The following is a 19,069-nucleotide window of genomic DNA, read 5'->3' on the forward strand; positions in this document are numbered from 1 at the left end:
CTCTAACAAAGACGTCAGAAACACTGTCTTTAAAGGCTGGGTGGAACGTAGAGGTCAGAAACACTGTCTTTAAAGGCTGGGTGGAACGTAGAGGTCAGAAACACTGTCTTTAAAGGCTGGGTGGAACGTAGAGGTCAGAAACACTGTCTTTAAAGGCAGAAACACTGTCTTTAAAGGCTGGGTGGAACGTAGAGGTCAGAAACACTGTCTTTAAAGGCTGGGTGGAACGTAGAGGTCAGAAACACTGTCTTTAAAGGCTGGGTGGAACGTAGAGGTCAGAAACACTGTCTTTAAAGGCTGGGTGGAACGTAGAGGTCAGAAACACTGTCTTTAAAGGCTGGGTGGAGAGGTCAGAACCACTGTCTTTAAAGGCTGGGTGGAACGTAGAGGTCAGAAACACTGTCTTTAAAGGCTGGGTGGAACGTTCAGTCAGAAACACTGTCTTTAAAGGCTGGGTGGAAGGCTGGGTGGAACGTAGAGGTCAGAAACACTGTCTTTAAAGGCTGGGTGGAACGTAGAGGTCAGAAACACTGTCTTTAAAGGCTGGGTGGAGGTCAGAAACACTGTCTTTAAAGGCTAGGTGGAACGAGAGGTCAGAAACACTGTCTTTAAAGGCTGGGTGGAACGTAGAGGTCAGAAACACTGTCTTTAAAGGCTGGGTGGAACGTAGAGGTCAGAAACACTGTCTTTAAAGGCTAGGTGGAACGTAGAGGTCAGAAACACTGTCTTTAAAGGCTGGGTGGAACGTAGAGGTCAGAAACACTGTCTTTAAAGGCTGGGTGGAACGTAGAGGTCAGAAACACTGTCTTTAAAGGCTAGGTGGAACGTAGAGGTCAGAAACACTGTCTTTAAAGGCTGGGTGGAACGTAGAGGTCAGAAACACTGTCTTTAAAGGCTAGGTGGAACGTAGAGGTCAGAAACACTGTCTTTAAAGGCTGGGTGGAAGAGGTCAGAAACACTGTCTTTAAAGGCTAGGTGGAACGTAGAGGTCAGAAACACTGTCTTTAAAGGCTGGGTGGAACGTAGAGGTCAGAAACACTGTCTTTAAAGGCTAGGTGGAACGTCAGAACCACAGAGGTCAGAAACACTGTCTTTAAAGGCTGGGTCAGAAACACTGTCTTTAAAGGCTGGGTGGAACGTAGAGGTCAGAAACACTGTCTTTAAAGGCTGGGTGGAACGTAGAGGTCAGAAACACTGTCTTTAAAGGCTGGGTGGAACGTAGAGGTCAGAAAGAGACTTTAATGGCTAGATGGGGTGAACAGATGTTTCTTAGACATCTTACTGAGGGGTTATGTGGACAATAATTAAATAACAGATGTTTGAAAGCCATAATGAGCTAATGATGTATAGATTAATGAGGTACAGATTAACGAGGTATATATTAACGAGGTATAGATTAACGAGGTATAGATTAATGAGGTATAGATTAACGAGGTATAGATTAACGAGGTATAGATTAATGAGGTATAGATTAATGAGGTATAGATTAACGAGGTATAGATTAACGAGGTATAGATTAACGAGGTATAGATTAATGAGGTATAGATTAATGAGGTATAGATTAACGAGGTATAGATTAACGAGATTAACGAGGTATAGATTAACGAGGTATAGATTAACGAGATTAACGAGGTATAGATTAACGAGGTATAGATTAACGAGGTATAGATTAATGAGGTATAGATTAACGAGGTATAGATTAACGAGGTATAGATTAATGAGGTATAGATTAACGAGGTATAGATTAACGAGGTATAGATTAACGAGGTATAGATTAATGAGGTATAGATTAATGAGGTATAGATTAACGAGGTATAGATTAACGAGGTATAGATTAACGAGGTATAGATTATAGATTAACGAGGTATAGATTAATGAGAGGTATAGTATAGATTAACGAGGTATAGATTAATGAGGTATAGATTAATGAGGTATAGATTAACGAGGTATAGATTAATTAACGAGGTATAGATTAACGAGGTATAGATTAATGAGGTATAGATTAAGAGGTATAGATTAACGAGGTATAGATTAACGAGATTAGATTAACGAGGTATAGATTAACGAGGTATAGATTAACGAGGTATAGATTAACGAGGTATAGATTAACGAGGTATAGATTAACGAGGTATAGATTAACGAGGTATAGATTAATGAGGTATAGATTAATGAGGTATAGATTAACGAGGTATAGATTAATGAGGTATAGATTAATGAGGTATAGATTAATGAGGTATAGATTAACGAGGTATAGATTAACGAGGTATAGATTAACGAGGTATAGATTAATGAGGTATAGATTAATGAGGTATAGATTAACGAGATTAACGAGGTATAGATTAATGAGGTATAGATTAACGAGATTAACGAGGTATAGATTAATGAGGTATAGATTAATGAGGTATAGATTAACGAGATTAACGAGGTATAGATTAACGAGGTATAGATTAACGAGATTAACGAGGTATAGATTAACGAGGTATAGATTAATGAGGTATAGATTAACGAGGTATAGATTAATGAGGTATAGATTAACGAGGTATAGATTAACGAGGTATAGAAAGGTAGAGAAATGTAACTACAGGTAAAGAGACGGGGAAAGGGAATTACTAAGAGAGTTCCCGCTGGCCACACACTGGTTGAATCAACATGTTTTCCACGTCCTTTCAATAAAATTAAGTTGAACCAATGTGGAATAGACTTTGAATTTGACGTCTGCCCAGTGGATGGTGAGAGAGGGAGAGGAGAGGAATCAGCACTCCTAACAGCAGGTCCTTGTTGTCCCTTAATGGTTCTAATAGTCTGAGATGTTTTTATTGGCCATTAGGCCTCAGCGGACCACTGGAGGAAGAGGAGGAGGAGGAGGACAGGTGGACGGGAAGCTTTAATTGTCTCCCTCGTTCCGGGTCGTTGAGCCCACATTAATTTAAGATCAGTAACACATGTTGCATTGGGCTCCCTCTCACAGACAGACTCACAGACAGTATGTTGAGACCCCCCTACCCCCACACCCCCTCCGTTCCCCTACAGACCAGGAGTCAGAGTGGAGCCATTTAAAAACATGTATTTTTAACCTTTAACACCATGAAGGAGGACTCAGAAACAGAGGCTCAACACATGAGGAGTCCCAGCGACGGGTCAGGGATTTCTCCATACAATCTGATTCTACTGTGTTACACTTCTGACTGATCTGTAATTTATAGATGTGTGTTAGCACCGCCAAGTATCTCCCCTACAATCTAATACAAAACAGTACCACTGACTGAGATACGCATTTACACCAATGATTTAACAGACACACTTTTCCATTCATCATTTATACATCCCACAGGTTGAGAAGAGGGACGTATATCTTATATCTCCCTCACCAACTTCAAGTGTCGGCTGTCAGAGCAGTTTACCGATCGCTGCAGCTGTACACAGCCCATCTGTAAATAGCCCATCCAACCAACTACCAACCTCATCCCCATATTTGTTTTGTTTTTCTGCTCTTTTGCACACCAGGATTTCTACTTGCACATCCTCATCTGCACATCTATCACTCCAGTGTTAATCTGCTAAATTGTAATTACTTCACCACTATTGGCCTATTTATTGCCTTACCTCCTTACTTCATTTGCACACACTGTATACAGATTTTCTATTGTGTTATTGACTGTATGTTTGTTATTCCATGTGTAACTCTGTGTTGTTGTTTTTGTCGCACTGCTTTGCTTTATCTTGACCAGGTCGCAGTTGTAAATGAGAACTTGTTCTCAACTAGCTTACCTGGTTAAATAAAGGTGAAATAAATACATTTTTTTTTTAAAGTTACAGTCTCAGATCATTTAGAATCAGATCCTCGCTTTACATCTTTTGTTTTATTTTTGTTTGTTTAAGGTTAAATTGTATTTAATGTAATGTCACATTACCTTGTGAAAAATCACTGACTGGATCCAGCGTGTTATGCTGTGTGGTCTTCATTTTAGTCATTTAGCAGATGCTCTTATCCAGAGCGACTTGCAGTTTGTGCATTCATCTTCAGGATAGCTAGGTTGTACAACCACACAACAGTCATAGTAAGTACATTTCTCCTCAAAGTAGCTATCAGCATAGTCAGCTAGTTGGGGGGTCGGGCGTGAGGAGGGAGTGTGGGGGTGCTGTGGGATTAGGAGAGGGTGTGGGGGGTAGTGTGAGATTAGGAGGAGGTGTGGGGGTGGTGTGGGATTAGGAGGAGGGTGTGGGGGTGCTGTGGGATTAGGAGGAGGGTGGGGGTGCTGTGGGATTAGGAGGGTGGTGTGGGGGTGCTGTGGGATTAGGAGGGGTGTGGGATTAGGGGGTGGGGGAGGTGGTGTGTGATTAGGAGTGGGGGTGGTGTAGGATTAGGAGGGTGGTGTGGGGGTGCTGTGGGATTAGGAGGGTGTGGGGGTGGTGTGGGATTAGGAGGGGGTATGGGGTGGTGGTGTGAAATTAGGAGGAGGGTGTAGTGGGTGCTGTGGGATTAGGAGGGGGTGTGGGGGTGTTGTGGGATTAGGGGGTGTGGGATTAGGAGTGGGGTGAGGGGGTGCTGTGGGATTAGGAGGGTGGTGTGGTGGGTGCTGTGAGATTAGGATGGGGGTGTGGGGGTAAGTAATGCTTGGGTTGGGGTGTAGGGTTTGATCATATCCTGAAGGTAGGGAGGGACAGTTCCTCTTGCTGTTCCACAGGTAAGCACCATGGTCTTGTAGTGGATACGAGCTTCGACTGGAAGCCAGTGGAGTATGCTCTCCCATGCTAAACAATCTCAAGTTCACATCAGACAGACCCTCAAACATGTCCATATGCTGACCTCTCCTCTGTAATCCTGCTACGTCAACCATCAACCATATGTATTGAGACCTCTCCACCCATCACATGTTACCGTGGTGACCTGTGTTACTGTGACAACCTTTTAATCAAAGGGGGAAACAAACAGAAGTATACACATACGATTACTGTTCTCTGAGCTCTTTCTGTTCTCTCTCTATTCTCTCTCTATGTTCTCTCTCTGTTCTCTCTCTGTTCTCTCTCTATGTTCTCTCTCTGTTCTCTCTCTGTTCTCTCGCTCTGTTCTCTCTCTGTTATCGCTCTGTTCTCTTTCTGTTCTCTCTCTGTTATCGCTCTGTTCTCCCTATGTTCTCTCTATGTTCTCTCTCTCTGTTCTCTCTCTGTTATCGCTCTGTTCTCCCTCTATGTTCTCTCTATGTTCTCTCTCTCTGTTATCTCTCTCTGTTCTCTCTCTATGTTCTCTCTATGTTCTCTCTCTCTGTTCTCTCTCTGTTCTCTCTCTGTTCTCTCTCTATGTTCTCTCTCTATGTTCTCTCTCTCTGTTCTCTCTCTCTGTTCTCTCTCTATGTTCTCTCTATGTTCTCTCTATGTTCTCTCTCTCTGTTCTCTCTCTATGTTCTCTCTCTCTGTTCTCTCTCTCTGTTCTCTCTCTATGTTCTCTCTCTGTTCTCTCTCTGTTCTCTCTCTATGTTCTCTCTCTGTTCTCTCTATGTTCTCTCGCTCTGTTCTCGCTCTGTTATCACTCTGTTCTCTCTCTATGTTCTCTCTCTGTTATCACTCTGTTCTCTCTCTATGTTCTCTCTCTGTTATCGCTCTGTTCTCTCTCTGTTATCGCTCTGTTCTCCCTCTATGTTCTCTCTCTCTGTTCTCTCTCTATGTTCTCTCTATGTTCTCTCTATGTTCTCTCTCTATGTTCTCTCTCTGTTCTCTCTCTGTTATCACTCTGTTATCGCTCTGTTCTCCCTATGTTCTCTCTATGTTTCTCTCTCTGTTCTCTCTCTGTTATCGCTCTGTTCTCCCTCTATGTTCTCTCTATGTTCTCTCTCTCTGTTCTCTCTCTCTGTTCTCTCTCTCTGTTATCGCTCTGTTCTCTCTCTATGTTCTCTCTCTCTGTTATCGCTCTGTTCTCGCTCTGTTCTCTCTCTATGTTCTCTCTCTGTTATCGCTCTGTTCTCTCTCTATTCTCTCTCTATGTTCTCTCTCTGTTCTCTCTCTGTTCTCTCTCTATGTTCTCTCTCTCTGTTATCGCTCTGTTCTCGCTCTGTTATCACTCTGTTCTCTCTCTGTTCTCTCTATGTTCTCTCTCTCTGTTATCGCTCTGTTCTCTCTCTGTTCTCTCTATGTTCTCTCTCTGTTATCGCTCTGTTCTCTTTCTGTTCTCTCTCTGTTATCGCTCTGTTCTCCCTATGTTCTCTCTATGTTCTCTCTCTCTGTTCTCTCTCTGTTATCGCTCTGTTCTCCCTCTATGTTCTCTCTCTCTGTTCTCTCTCTCTGTTCTCTCTCTCTGTTCTCTCTCTATGTTATCTCTCTCTGTTCTCTCTCTGTTCTCTCTCTGTTCTCTCTCTATGTTCTCTCTCTATGTTCTCTCTCTCTGTTCTCTCTCTCTGTTCTCTCTCTATGTTCTCTCTATGTTCTCTCTATGTTCTCTCTCTCTGTTCTCTCTCTATGTTCTCTCTCTCTGTTCTCTCTCTCTGTTCTCTCTCTATGTTCTCTCTCTGTTCTCTCTCTGTTCTCTCTCTATGTTCTCTCTCTGTTCTCTCTATGTTCTCTCGCTCTGTTCTCGCTCTGTTATCACTCTGTTCTCTCTCTATGTTCTCTCTCTGTTATCACTCTGTTCTCTCTCTATGTTCTCTCTCTGTTATCGCTCTGTTCTCTCTCTGTTATCGCTCTGTTCTCCCTCTATGTTCTCTCTCTGTTCTCTCTCTGTTCTCTCTCTGTTATCACTCTGTTATTGCTCTGTTCTCCCTATGTTCTCTCTATGTTCTCTCTCTCTGTTCTCTCTCTGTTATCGCTCTGTTCTCTCTCTATGTTCTCTCTCTCTGTTCTCTCTCTCTGTTCTCTCTCTATGTTCTCTCTCTCTGTTATCGCTCTGTTCTCTCTCTATGTTCTCTCTCTCTGTTATCGCTCTGTTCTCGCTCTGTTATCACTCTGTTCTCTCTCTATGTTCTCTCTCTGTTATCGCTCTGTTCTCTCTCTATTCTCTCTCTATGTTCTCTCTCTCTCTGTTATCGCTCTGTTCTCGCTCTGTTATCACTCTGTTCTCTCTCTATGTTCTCTCTCTGTTATCGCTCTGTTCTCTCTCTATTCTCTCTCTATGTTCTCTCTCTGTTCTCTCTCTGTTCTCTCTCTATGTTCTCTCTCTCTGTTATCGCTCTGTTCTCGCTCTGTTATCACTCTGTTCTCTCTCTATGTTCTCTCTCTGTTATCGCTCTGTTCTCTCTCTGTTATCGCTCTGTTCTCCCTCTATGTTCTCTCTCTGTTCTCTCTATGTTCTCTCTCTGTTATCACTCTGTTCTCTCTCTATGTTCTCTCTCTGTTCTCACTCTGTTCTCTCTCTATGTTCTCTCTCTGTTATCGCTCTGTTCTCTCTCTGTTATCGCTCTGTTCTCCCTCTATGTTCTCTCTATGTTCTCTCTCTCTGTTCTCTCTCTCTCTGTTCTCTCTCTATGTTATCTCTCTCTGTTATCGCTCTGTTCTCTCTCTATGTTCTCTCTCTGTTATCGCTCTGTTCTCTCTCTATTCTCTCTCTATGTTCTCTCTCTGTTCTCTCTCTGTTCTCTCTCTATGTTCTCTCTCTGTTATCGCTCTGTTCTCTCTCTGTTATCGCTCTGTTCTCTCTCTATGTTCTCTCTCTCTGTTATCGCTCTGTTCTCGCTCTGTTCTCTCTCTATGTTCTCTCTCTGTTATCGCTCTGTTCTCTCTCTATTCTCTCTCTATGTTCTCTCTCTGTTCTCTCTCTGTTCTCTCTCTATGTTCTCTCTCTCTGTTATCGCTCTGTTCTCGCTCTGTTATCACTCTGTTCTCTCTCTGTTCTCTCTATGTTCTCTCTCTGTTATCGCTCTGTTCTCTCTCTGTTCTCTCTATGTTCTCTCTCTGTTATCGCTCTGTTCTCTTTCTGTTCTCTCTCTGTTATCGCTCTGTTCTCCCTATGTTCTCTCTATGTTCTCTCTCTCTGTTCTCTCTCTGTTATCGCTCTGTTCTCCCTCTATGTTCTCTCTATGTTCTCTCTCTCTGTTCTCTCTCTCTGTTCTCTCTCTATGTTCTCTCTCTCTGTTCTCTCTCTGTTCTCTCTCTGTTCTCTCTCTATGTTCTCTCTCTATGTTCTCTCTGTCTGTTCTCTCTCTCTGTTCTCTCTCTATGTTCTCTCTATGTTCTCTCTATGTTCTCTCTCTCTGTTCTCTCTCTATGTTCTCTCTCTCTGTTCTCTCTCTCTGTTCTCTCTCTATGTTCTCTCTCTGTTCTCTCTCTGTTCTCTCTCTATGTTCTCTCTCTGTTTCTCTATGTTCTCTCGCTCTGTTCTCGCTCTGTTATCACTCTGTTCTCTCTCTATGTTCTCTCTCTGTTATCACTCTGTTCTCTCTCTATGTTCTCTCTCTGTTATCGCTCTGTTCTCTCTCTGTTATCGCTCTGTTCTCCCTCTATGTTCTCTCTCTGTTCTCTCTCTGTTCTCTCTCTGTTATCACTCTGTTATTGCTCTGTTCTCCTATGTTCTCTCTATGTTTCTCTCTCTGTTCTTCTCTGTTATCGCTCTGTTCTCTCTCTATGTTCTCTCTCTGTTCTCTCTCTCTGTTCTCTCTCTATGTTCTCTCTCTCTGTTATCGCTCTGTTCTCTCTCTATGTTTCTCTCTCTGTTATCGCTCTGTTCTCGCTCTGTTATCACTCTGTTCTCTCTCTATGTTCTCTCTCTGTTATCGCTCTGTTCTCTCTCTATTCTCTCTCTATGTTCTCTCTCTCTCTGTTATCGCTCTGTTCTCGCTCTGTTATCACTCTGTAGGAGGGGGCTCTCTCTCTATGTTCTCTCTCTGTTATCGCTCTGTTCTCTCTCTATTCTCTCTCTATGTTCTCTCTCTGTTCTCTCTCTGTTCTCTCTCTATGTTCTCTCTCTCTGTTATCGCTCTGTTCTCGCTCTGTTATCACTCTGTTCTCTCTCTATGTTCTCTCTCTGTTATCGCTCTGTTCTCTCTCTGTTATCGCTCTGTTCTCCCTTTATGTTCTCTCTCTGTTCTCTCTATGTTCTCTCTCTGTTATCACTCTGTTCTCTCTCTATGTTCTCTCTCTGTTCTCACTCTGTTCTCTCTCTATGTTCTCTCTCTGTTATCGCTCTGTTCTCTCTGTTATCGCTCTGTTCTCCCTCTATGTTCTCTCTATGTTCTCTCTCTCTGTTCTCTCTCTCTCTGTTCTCTCTCTATGTTATCTCTCTCTGTTATCGCTCTGTTCTCTCTCTATGTTCTCTCTCTGTTATCGCTCTGTTCTCTCTCTATTCTCTCTCTATGTTCTCTCTCTGTTCTCTCTCTGTTCTCTCTCTATGTTCTCTCTCTGTTATCGCTCTGTTCTCTCTCTGTTATCGCTCTGTTCTCTCTCTATGTTCTCTCTCTGTTCTCTCTGTTATCGCTCTGTTCTCTCTCTATGTTCTCTCTCTGTTCTCTCTGTTATCGCTCTGTTCTCTCTCTATGTTCTCTCTCTGTTCTCTCTGTTCTCTCTCTATGCTCTCTCTGTTCTCTCTCTGTTCTCTCTCTTCTATCTGCTCTCAATTTTCTCAATTTCAAGCTAAGGGGCTTTATTGGCATGGGAAACATGTGTTTTCATTGCCAAAGCAAGTCATTTTTTTTTAAGAACAGTAAACATTACATTCACAGAAATTCCAAAAGACACTTTAAATGTCATATTATGTCTATATACAGTGTTGTAATGATGTGCAAATAGTTAAAGTACAAAAGGGAAAATAAGTCAACATAAATATAGGTTGTATTTACAATGGTGTTTGTTCTTCACTGGTTTCCCTTTTCTTGTGGCAACAGGTCACACATCTTGCTGCTGTGATGTCACACTGTGGTATTTCACCCAGTAGATATGGGAGTTTATCAAAATTGGATTTGTTTTTGAATTCTTTATGAGTCTGCGTAATCTGAGGGAAATATGTGTATCTAATATGGTCATACATTTGACAGGAGGTTAGGAAGTGCAACTCAGTATCCACCTCATTTTGTGGGCAGTGTGCACATAGCCTGTCTTCTCTTGAGAGCCATGTCTGCCTACGGCGGCCTTTCTCAATAGCAAGGCTATGCTCACTGTGTCTAAACATAGTCAAAGCTTTCCTTAAGTTTGGGTCAGTCACAGTGGTCAGGTATTCTGCCACTGTGTACTCTCTGTTTAGGGCCAAATGGCATTCTAGTTTACTCTGTTTTTTTGATAATTCTTTCCAATGTGTCAAGTAATGATCTTTTTTGTTTTCTCATGATTTGGTTGGGTCTAATTGTGTTGCTGTCCTGGGGCTTTTTGGGGTGTGTTTGTGTTTGTGAACAGAGCCCCAGGTTGCTTAGGGGACTCTTCGCCAGGTTCATCTCTCTGTAGGTGATGGCTTTGTTATGGAAGGTTTGGGAATAACTTCCTTTTATGGGGTTGTAGAATTTAACATCTCTTTTATGGATTTTGATAATTAGCAGTTATCGGCCTAATTCTGCTCTCTCTCTCATTCTCTCTCTTTCTCTCCCTTCTTTCTCCCTCTCGCTCCCACGGGTGCTGTGGGTGGTAGGAGGGGGCTGTGGGTGGTAGGAGGGGCTGTGGGTGGTGAGAGGGTGCTGTGGGTGGTAGGAGGGGCTGTGGGTGGTAGGAGGGGGCTGTGGGTGGTAGGAGGGGCTGTGGGTGGTAGGAGGGGCTGTGGGTGGTGAGAGGGTGCTGTGGGTGGTAGGAGGGGGCTGTGGGTGGTAGGAGGGGCTGTGGGTGGTAGAGAGGGTGCTGTGGGTGGTAGGAGGGGCTGTGGGTGGTGATAGGGTGCTGTGGGTGGTAGGAGGGGCTGTGGGTGGTAGGAAGGGGCTGTGGGTGGTGAGAGGGTGCTGTGGGTGGTAGGAGGGGGCTGTGGGTGGTAGGAGGGGGCTATGGGTGGTAGGAGGGGCTGTGGGTGGTAGGAGGGGCTGTGGGTGGTAGGAGGGGCTGTGGGTGGTAGGAGGGGGCTGTGGGTGGTGAGGAGGGTGCTGTGGGTGGTAGGAGGGGGCTGTGGGTGGTAGGAGGGGGCTGTGGGTGGTGAGAGGGTGCTGTGGGTGGTAGGAGGGGGCTGTGGGTGGTGAGAGGGTGCTGTGGGTGGTGAGAGGGTGCTGTGGGTGGTAGGAGGCGGCTGTGGGTGGTAGGAGGGGGCTGTGGGTGGTAGGAGGGGCTGTGGGTGGTAGGAGGGGGCTGTGGGTGGTAGGAGGGGGCTGTGGGTGGTGAGAGGGTGCTGTGGGTGGTAGGAGGGGGCTGTGGGTGGTAGGAGGGGGCTGTGGGTGGTAGGAGGGGGCTGTGGGTGGTAGGAGGGGGCTGTGGGTGGTAGGAGGGGGCTGTGGGTGGTGAGAGGGTGCTGTGGGTGGTAGGAGGGGGCTGTGGGTGGTAGGAGGGGGCTGTGGGTGGTGAGAGGGTGCTGTGGGTGGTAGGAGGGTGCTGTGGGTGGTAGGAGGGGGCTGTGGGTGGTAGGAGGGGGCTGTGGGTGGTGAAAGGGTTGTTTAGTCCTGTCTTATTATTATTTCTATGTATTTGTCTACTACATGATTGAGTTGGTCGCTTCTGTGTCCAGACAGCGCTGCATTTTGATTTGTGCTTTTGCTTGTGTTCCCACATAAGCAATGTAGTTTTGTTTTGACTATGTTGTAATTTGGTTTTGATTGGATGTTGATTGGGTCTCTCTCTCTGTACTCTTCTATAGCTACATGTTCTTGTCGTGTTATTCTCAGTGAGGTCACACACAGCAGCCCTCAGATCACTGTGTCAGATGGGCTGAAACTGATAAAGGGAAAGATAGAGGTCCACAGAATGGATGGTAGAGGGGGAGATAGAGAGGGAACAGCTGGAAGGATGGTAAAGGGGGAGATAGAGAGGGAACGACAGGAGGGATGGTAGAGGAGGAGATAGAGGATGGCAGGAAGGATGGTAGAGGGGGAGATAGAGAGAGAACGACAGGAGGGATGGTGGAGGAGGAGATAGAGAGGGAACAACTGGAAGGGTGGTAGAGGGGGAGATAGAAAGGGAACAGCTGGAAGGGTGGTGGAGGGGGAGATAGAGAGGGAACAGCTGGAAGGGTGGTAGAGGGGGAGATAGAGAGGGAACGGCAGGAAGGATGGTAGAGGGGGAGATAGAGAGGGAACGACAGGAAGGATGGTAGAGGGGGAGATAGAGAGGGAACGGCTGGAAGGATGGTAGAGGGGGAGATAGAGAGGGAACAGCAGGAGGGATGGTGGAGGGGGGAGATAGAGAGGGAACAGCAGGAAGGGTGGTAGAGGGGGAGATAGAGAGGGAACAGCAGGAGGGATGGTGGAGGAGGAGATAGAGAGGGAACAGCAGGAAGGGTTGTAGAGGGGGAGATAGAGAGGGAATGACAGGAAGGGTGGTAGAGGGGAGATAGAGAGGGAACAGCAGGAAGGGTGGTAGAGGGGGAGATAGAGAGGGAACAGCAGGAAGGATGGTAGAGGGGGAGATAGAGAGGGAACCGCAGGAAGGGTGGTAGAGGGGGAGATAGAGAGGGAACGGCTGGAAGGATGGTAGAGGGGGAGATAGAGAGGGAACGACAGGAGGGATGGTGGAGGAGGAGATAGAGAGGGAACGACAGGAAGGATGGTAGAGGGGGAGATAGAGAGGGAACAGCAGGAGGGATGGTGGAGGGGGAGATAGAGAGGGAACAGCAGGAAGGGTGGTAGAGGGGGAGATAGAGAGGGAACAGCAGGAGGGATGGTGGAGGAGGAGATAGAGAGGGAACAGCAGGAAGGGTTGTAGAGGGGGAGATAGAGAGGGAATGACAGGAAGGGTGGTAGAGGGGGAGATAGAGAGGGAACAGCAGGAAGGGTGGTAGAGGGGGAGATAGAGAGGGAACAGCAGGAAGGATGGTAGAGGGGGGAGATAGAGAGGGAACAGCAGGAGGGATGGTGGAGGAGGAGATAGAGAGGGAACAGCAGGAAGGGTTGTAGAGGGGGAGATAGAGAGGGAATGACAGGAAGGGTGGTAGAGGGGGAGATAGAGAGGGAACAGCAGGAAGGGTGGTAGAGGGGGAGATAGAGAGGGAACAGCAGGAAGGGTGGTAGAGGGGGAGATAGAGAGGGAACAGCAGGAAGGATGGTAGAGGGGGAGATAGAGAGGGAACCGCAGGAAGGGTGGTAGAGGTGGAGATAGAGAGGGAACGGCTAGAAGGATGGTAGAGGGGGAGATAGAGAGGGAACGACAGGAGGGATGGTGGAGGAGGAGATAGAGAGGGAACGACAGGAAGGATGGTAGAGGGGGAGATAGAGAGAGAACGGCTGGAAGGATGGTAGAGGGGGAGATAGAGAGGGAACAGCAGGAGGGATGGTGGCGGAGGGGAGGTCCACAGAATGGATGGAGAGGGGAATAGCAGGAAGGGTGGTAGAGGGGGAGATAGAGAGGGAACAGCTGGAAGGGGAGATGGTGGAGGAGGGGGAGATAGAGAGGGAACAGCAGGAAGGGTGGTAGAGGGGGATATAGAGAGGGAACAGCAGGAGGGATGGTGGAGGAGGAGATAGAGAGGGAACAGCAGGAAGGGTTGTAGAGGGGGAGATAGAGAGGGAATGACAGGAAGGGTGGTAGAGGCGGAGATAGAGAGGGAACGGCTGGAAGGATGGTACAGGGGGAGATAGAGAGGGAACGACAGGAGGGATGGTGGAGGAGGAGATAGAGAGGGAACAGCTGGAAGGGTGGTGGAGGGGGGAGATAGAGAGGGAACAGCAGGAAGGGTGGTAGAGGAGGAGATAGAGAGGGAACGACAGGAAGGATGGTAGAGGGGGAGATAGAGAGGTCCACAGAATGGATGGTAGAGGGGGAGATAGAGAGGGAACGGCTGGAAGGGTGGTAGAGGCGGAGATAGAGAGGTCCACAGAATGGATGGTAGAGGGGGAGATAGAGAGGGAACAGCTGGAAGGATGGTAGAGGGGGAGATAGAGAGGTCCACAGAATGGATGGTAGAGGGGGAGATAGAGAGGGAACAGCTGGAGGGATGGTAGAGGGGGAGATAGAGAGGGAACAGCTGGAAGGATGGTAGAGGGGGAGATAGAGAGGTCCACAGAATGGATGGTAGAGGGGGAGATAGAGAGGGAACAGCAGGAGGGATGGTAGAGGGGGAGATAGAGAGGGAACAGCAGGAAGGATGGTAGAGGGGGAGATAGAGAGGGAAACATGCTGGAAGGGTGGTAGAGGGGGAGATAGAGATTGAACAGCAGGAAGGATGGTAGAGGGGGAGATAGAGAGGAACAGCAGGAATGATGGTAGAGGGGGAGATAGAGAGGGAACGGCTGGAAGGATGGTAGAGGGGGAGATAGAGAGGGAACAGCAGGAAGGATGGTAGCGGGGGAGATAGAGAGGGAACGGCTGGAAGGATGGTAGAGGGGGAGATAGAGAGGGAACAGCAGGAAGGATGGTGGCTGGAAGGATGGAGGGGAGATAGAGAGGGAACGGCTGGAAGGATGGTAGAGGGGGAGATAGAGAGGGAACAGCAGGAAGGATGGTAGAGGGGGAGATAGAGAGGGAACGGCTGGAAGGATGGTAGAGGGGGAGATAGAGAGGTCCACAGAATGGATGGTAGTGGGGAGATAGAGAGGGAACAGCTGGAAGGGTGGTAGAGGGGGAGATAGAGATTGAACAGCAGGAAGGGTGGTAGAGGGGGAGATAGAGAGGGACCGCAGGAAGGGTGGTAAGAGGGGGAGATAGAGAGGGAACCGCAGGAAGGGTGGTAGAGGGGGGATAGAGAGGGAACAGCAGGAAGGGTGGTAGAGGTGGAGATATGGAGAGGGAACAGCAGGAAGGATGGTAGAGGGGGAGATAATGGAGAGGGAACAGCAGGAAGGATGGTAGAGGGGGAGATAGAGAGGGAACAGCAGGAAGGGTGGTAGAGGGGGAGATAGAGAGGGAATGGCTGGAAGGATGGTAGAGGGGAGATAGAGAGGGAACAGCAGGAAGGATGGTGGAGGGGAGAGGTGGTTAATGGAGAGGGAACAGCAGGAAGGGTGGTAGAGGGGGAGATAGAGAGGGAATGGCTGGAAGGATGGTAGAGGGGGAGATAGAAAGGGAACGACAGGAAGGTGGTTAATGGTTAAGAGAGAGAGGACGGCAGGAAGGTGGTTAATGGTTGAGAGAGAGAGGACGGCAGGAAGGTGGTTAATGGTTAAGAGAGAGAGGACGGCAGGAAGGTGGTTAATGGTTAAGAGAGAGAGGACGGCAGGAAGGTGGTTAATGGTTAAGAGAGAGAGGACGGCAGGAAGGTGGTTAATGGTTAGGAGAGAGGACGGCAGGAAGGTGGTTAATGGTTAAGAGAGAGAGGATGGCAGGAAGGTGGTTAATGGTTAGGAGAGAGGACGGCAGGAAGGTGGTTAATGGTTAAGAGAGAGAGGACGGCAGGAAGGTGGTTAATGGTTAAGAGAGAGAGGACGGCAGGAAGGTGGTTAATGGTTAAGAGAGAGGACGGCAGGAAGGTGGTTAATGGTTAAGAGAGAGAGGACGGCAGGAAGGTGGTTAATGGTTAAGAGAGAGAGGATGGCAGGAAGGTGGTTAATGGTTAGGAGAGAGGACGGCAGGAAGGTGGTTAATGGTTAAGAGAGAGAGATTAAAAAGAGAGAGTAAAAATTGTGGCCAATCTGCATTTTTCTCTGTCATAAAAATGACTTGCAGATGATCAGATATCGACTCACAAGTTCCAGGGGGCAGTAAAAGAAGGGATGATAAGAATATGATTTAAAAAAGAGGGGGGGAGGGACCGATAGTTTACCATGTGATTGGCTCCAGGGCTTTGATCCGTGCACTAATTTATTCTGTCCCACTGAGCTTTACTCAGCGCCCCCAATAAAGGCAAGAGGTTGAGGGAAACGCATGTTCACGTGGAGCGTTATTTACGTGGTGACAGGCGAGTAGTGAAAAACTGATAGGATTCAAATGCCTTGGCTTGGCCTGGATCAGTGCCTCGGAGAGATGTGTGAGAGCACACGTTGCAGGGGGCTATGAGTACATCCAGGGTTGTTTCAGTCTGAGATCGGGTATTACCCTATTCTACCGAATACGCTGCAAAATTCCTCCTGTCACATCATCTGCTAAAAGCTTTCAAATCTGGACAGTAAGAGTTTATTTCCAAAACGCTATATTTCTGTTTTTGCACTAGAAATGATTACTTATGCGTACCGTTGTGTATAACATATTACTGTTCTCAGATTTATAATGAATAGATTTTAGATGTGTATTACAATGTGTTTCCTCGCTAAATGCTGTATATCCATACATACAATGACAGCCTACCCATCATATATAGCGTCCATGCCATGATTAGATGCTGAAAAAACATCAGGCTCAGGGTTCAGCTATATACATCAGGCTCAGGGAACATCAGGCTCAGGGAACATCAGGCTCAGGGAACATCAGGCTCAGGGAACAACAGGCTCAGGGTTTGCCTATATACATCAGGCTCAGGGAACAACAGGCTCAGGGTTCAGCTATATACATCAGGCTCAGGGAACATCAGGCTCAGGGAACATCAGGCTCAGGGTTCAGCTATATACATCAGGCTCAGGGAACATCAGGCTCAGGGAACATCAGGCTCAGGGAACATCAGGCTCAGGGTTCAGCTATATACATCAGGCTCAGGGAACATCAGGCTCAGGGAACATCAGGCTCAGGGAACATCAGGCTCAGGGTTCAGCTATATACATCAGGCTCAGGGAACATCAGGCTCAGGGAACATCAGGCTCAGGGAACATCAGGCTCAGGGAACAACAGGCTCAGGGTTTGCCTATATACATCAGGCTCAGGGAACAACAGGCTCAGGGAACAACAGGCTCAGGGAACATCAGGCTCAGGGAACAACAGGCTCAGGGAACATCAGGCTCAGGGAACATCAGGCTCAGGGAACATCAGGCTCAGGGTTCGCCTATATACATCAGGCTCAGGTAGCATCAGGCTCAGGGAACATCAGGCTCAGGGAACATCAGGCTCAGGGTTCACCTATATACATCAGGCTCAGGGGACATCAGGCTCAGGTAGCATCAGGCTCAGGGAACATAAGGCTCAGGGAACATCAGGCTCAGGGAACATCAGGCTCAGGGTTCACCTATATACATCAGGCTCAGGGAACAACAGGCTCAGGGAACACCAGGCTCAGGGAATATCAGGCTCAGAGAACATCAGGCTCAGGGTTCACCTATATACATCAGGCTCAGGGAACAACAGGCTCAGGGAACATCAGGCTCAGGGTTCACCTATATACATCAGACTCAGGGTTCACCTATATACATCAGGCTCAGTGAACATCAGGCTCAGGGAACATCAGGCTCAGGGAACATCAGGCTCAGTGAACAACAGGCTCAGGGAACATCATGCTCAGGGAACAACAGGCTCAGGGAACATCAGGCTCAGGGAACAACAGGCTCAGGGTTCAGCTATATACATCAGGCTCAGTGAACATCAGGCTCAGGGAACAACAGGCTCAGGGAACATCAGGCTCAGGGAACATCAGGCTCAGGGTTCACCTATATACATCAGGCTCAGGGTTCACCTATATACATCAGGCTCAGGTAGCATCAGGCTCAGGGAACATCAGGCTCAGGGAACATCAGGCTCAGGGTTCACCTATATACATCAGGCTCAGGGTTCACCTATATACATCAGGCTCAGGGTTCACCTATATACATCAGGCTCAGGGTTCACCTATATACATCAGGCTCAGGGAACATCAGGCTCAGGGTTCACCTATATACATCAGGCTCAGGGAACATGAGGCTCAGGGTTCACCTATATACATCAGGCTCAGGGTTCACCTATATACATCAGGCTCAGGGAACATCAGGCTCAGGGAACACCAGGCTCAGGGAACATCAGGCTCAGGGTTCACCTATATACATCAGGCTCAGGGAACATCAGGCTCAGGGAACACCAGGCTCAGGGAACACCAGGCTCAGGGAACATCAGGCTCAGGGTTCACCTATATACATCAGGCTCAGGGTTCACCTATATACATCAGGCTCAGGGTTCACCTATATACATCAGGCTCAGGGAACACCAGGCTCAGGGAACACCAGGCTCAGGGAACACCAGGCTCAGGGAACACCAGGCTCAGGGAACATCAGGCTCAGGGTTCACCTATATACATCAGGCTCAGGGTTCACCTATATACATCAGGCTCAGGGTTCACCTATATACATCAGGCTCAGGGAACATCAGGTTCAGGGAACATCAGGCTCAGGTAGCATCAGGCTCAGGGAACACCAGACTCAACTCTCCAGTTGGTAACAGAGATAAATAGACAGTAGTGGAGACAGAGATGTTAGAGAACATTAAAGAACATGAGCATGAAGACCATTTCTGTTGAACGCTGAGATAGAGTTTGATCAAACACTGCCATTAATTGTTGAGACAATAGTTTAGAAAGAGGAGAAATGGAGATTGTACATTTCACACGCACGCACACACACACACACACACACACACACACACACACACACACACACACACACACACACACACACACACAAATACAAACATACAAACACACACACACACACTACAGTCTCCTCCAGGCTAGATAAGTCTACACCAAGGTTTAGTAGTTTAATGTTTTTGTATTAGTTTTAAGATTTTTTTTTTAAAATTCAGTTTAGTTTCAGTTACACACTCACAGTGTCAATGTAGACGTATGGAAATCGCAAGGCTGCCGGCCCAGACCTCATATCTAGCCGTGCCCTCGGAGCATGTGCAGACCATCTGGCTGTTGTGTTCTCTGACATTATCAGGCCGCTATACCTGCTTCAAGATGTCCACTATCATCCCGAGGCTCAAGAAAGGGAAAGTAACTGAACTGAATGACTACCGACCAGTACCCCTCACTTCCTTCATCATGAAATGCTTCGAGAGGCTAGTCAATGACCATATCACCTCCTCCCTCCCCGACACACTCCACACTCTCCAATTTGCGTACCGCCTTGACAGAGCCACAGATGATGCAATCGCCATTGCACTACACACAGCCCTCACCCACCTGGACAAAAGGATATGCATATGTGAGGATGCTGTTCATTGACTCCAGTTCGGCCTTCAATACCACAGTGTCCTATTAGCTCAT

General features: G+C 47.3%; 1 protein-coding gene across 1 annotated transcript; it reads right to left on the reverse strand.

Moving 5' to 3' along the window:
- Positions 1 to 4,095: 4,095 nt before the first annotated feature.
- LOC135575075 (uncharacterized) lies at positions 4,096 to 15,836 on the reverse strand. Its single transcript, XM_065027236.1, has 3 exons — positions 15,796 to 15,836; positions 10,520 to 11,355; positions 4,096 to 4,139 (listed from the first exon to the last, which is right to left on the reverse strand). Exons 1-3 carry the CDS (start codon positions 15,834 to 15,836, stop codon positions 4,096 to 4,098), a joined length of 921 nt encoding a protein of 306 aa, XP_064883308.1.
- Between the last annotated feature and the right edge of the window lie 3,233 nt (positions 15,837 to 19,069).

The sequence above is a fragment of the Oncorhynchus nerka genome, linkage group LG14 (genome assembly GCF_034236695.1).
Source record: "Oncorhynchus nerka isolate Pitt River linkage group LG14, Oner_Uvic_2.0, whole genome shotgun sequence".
NCBI lineage: Eukaryota > Metazoa > Chordata > Actinopteri > Salmoniformes > Salmonidae > Oncorhynchus > Oncorhynchus nerka.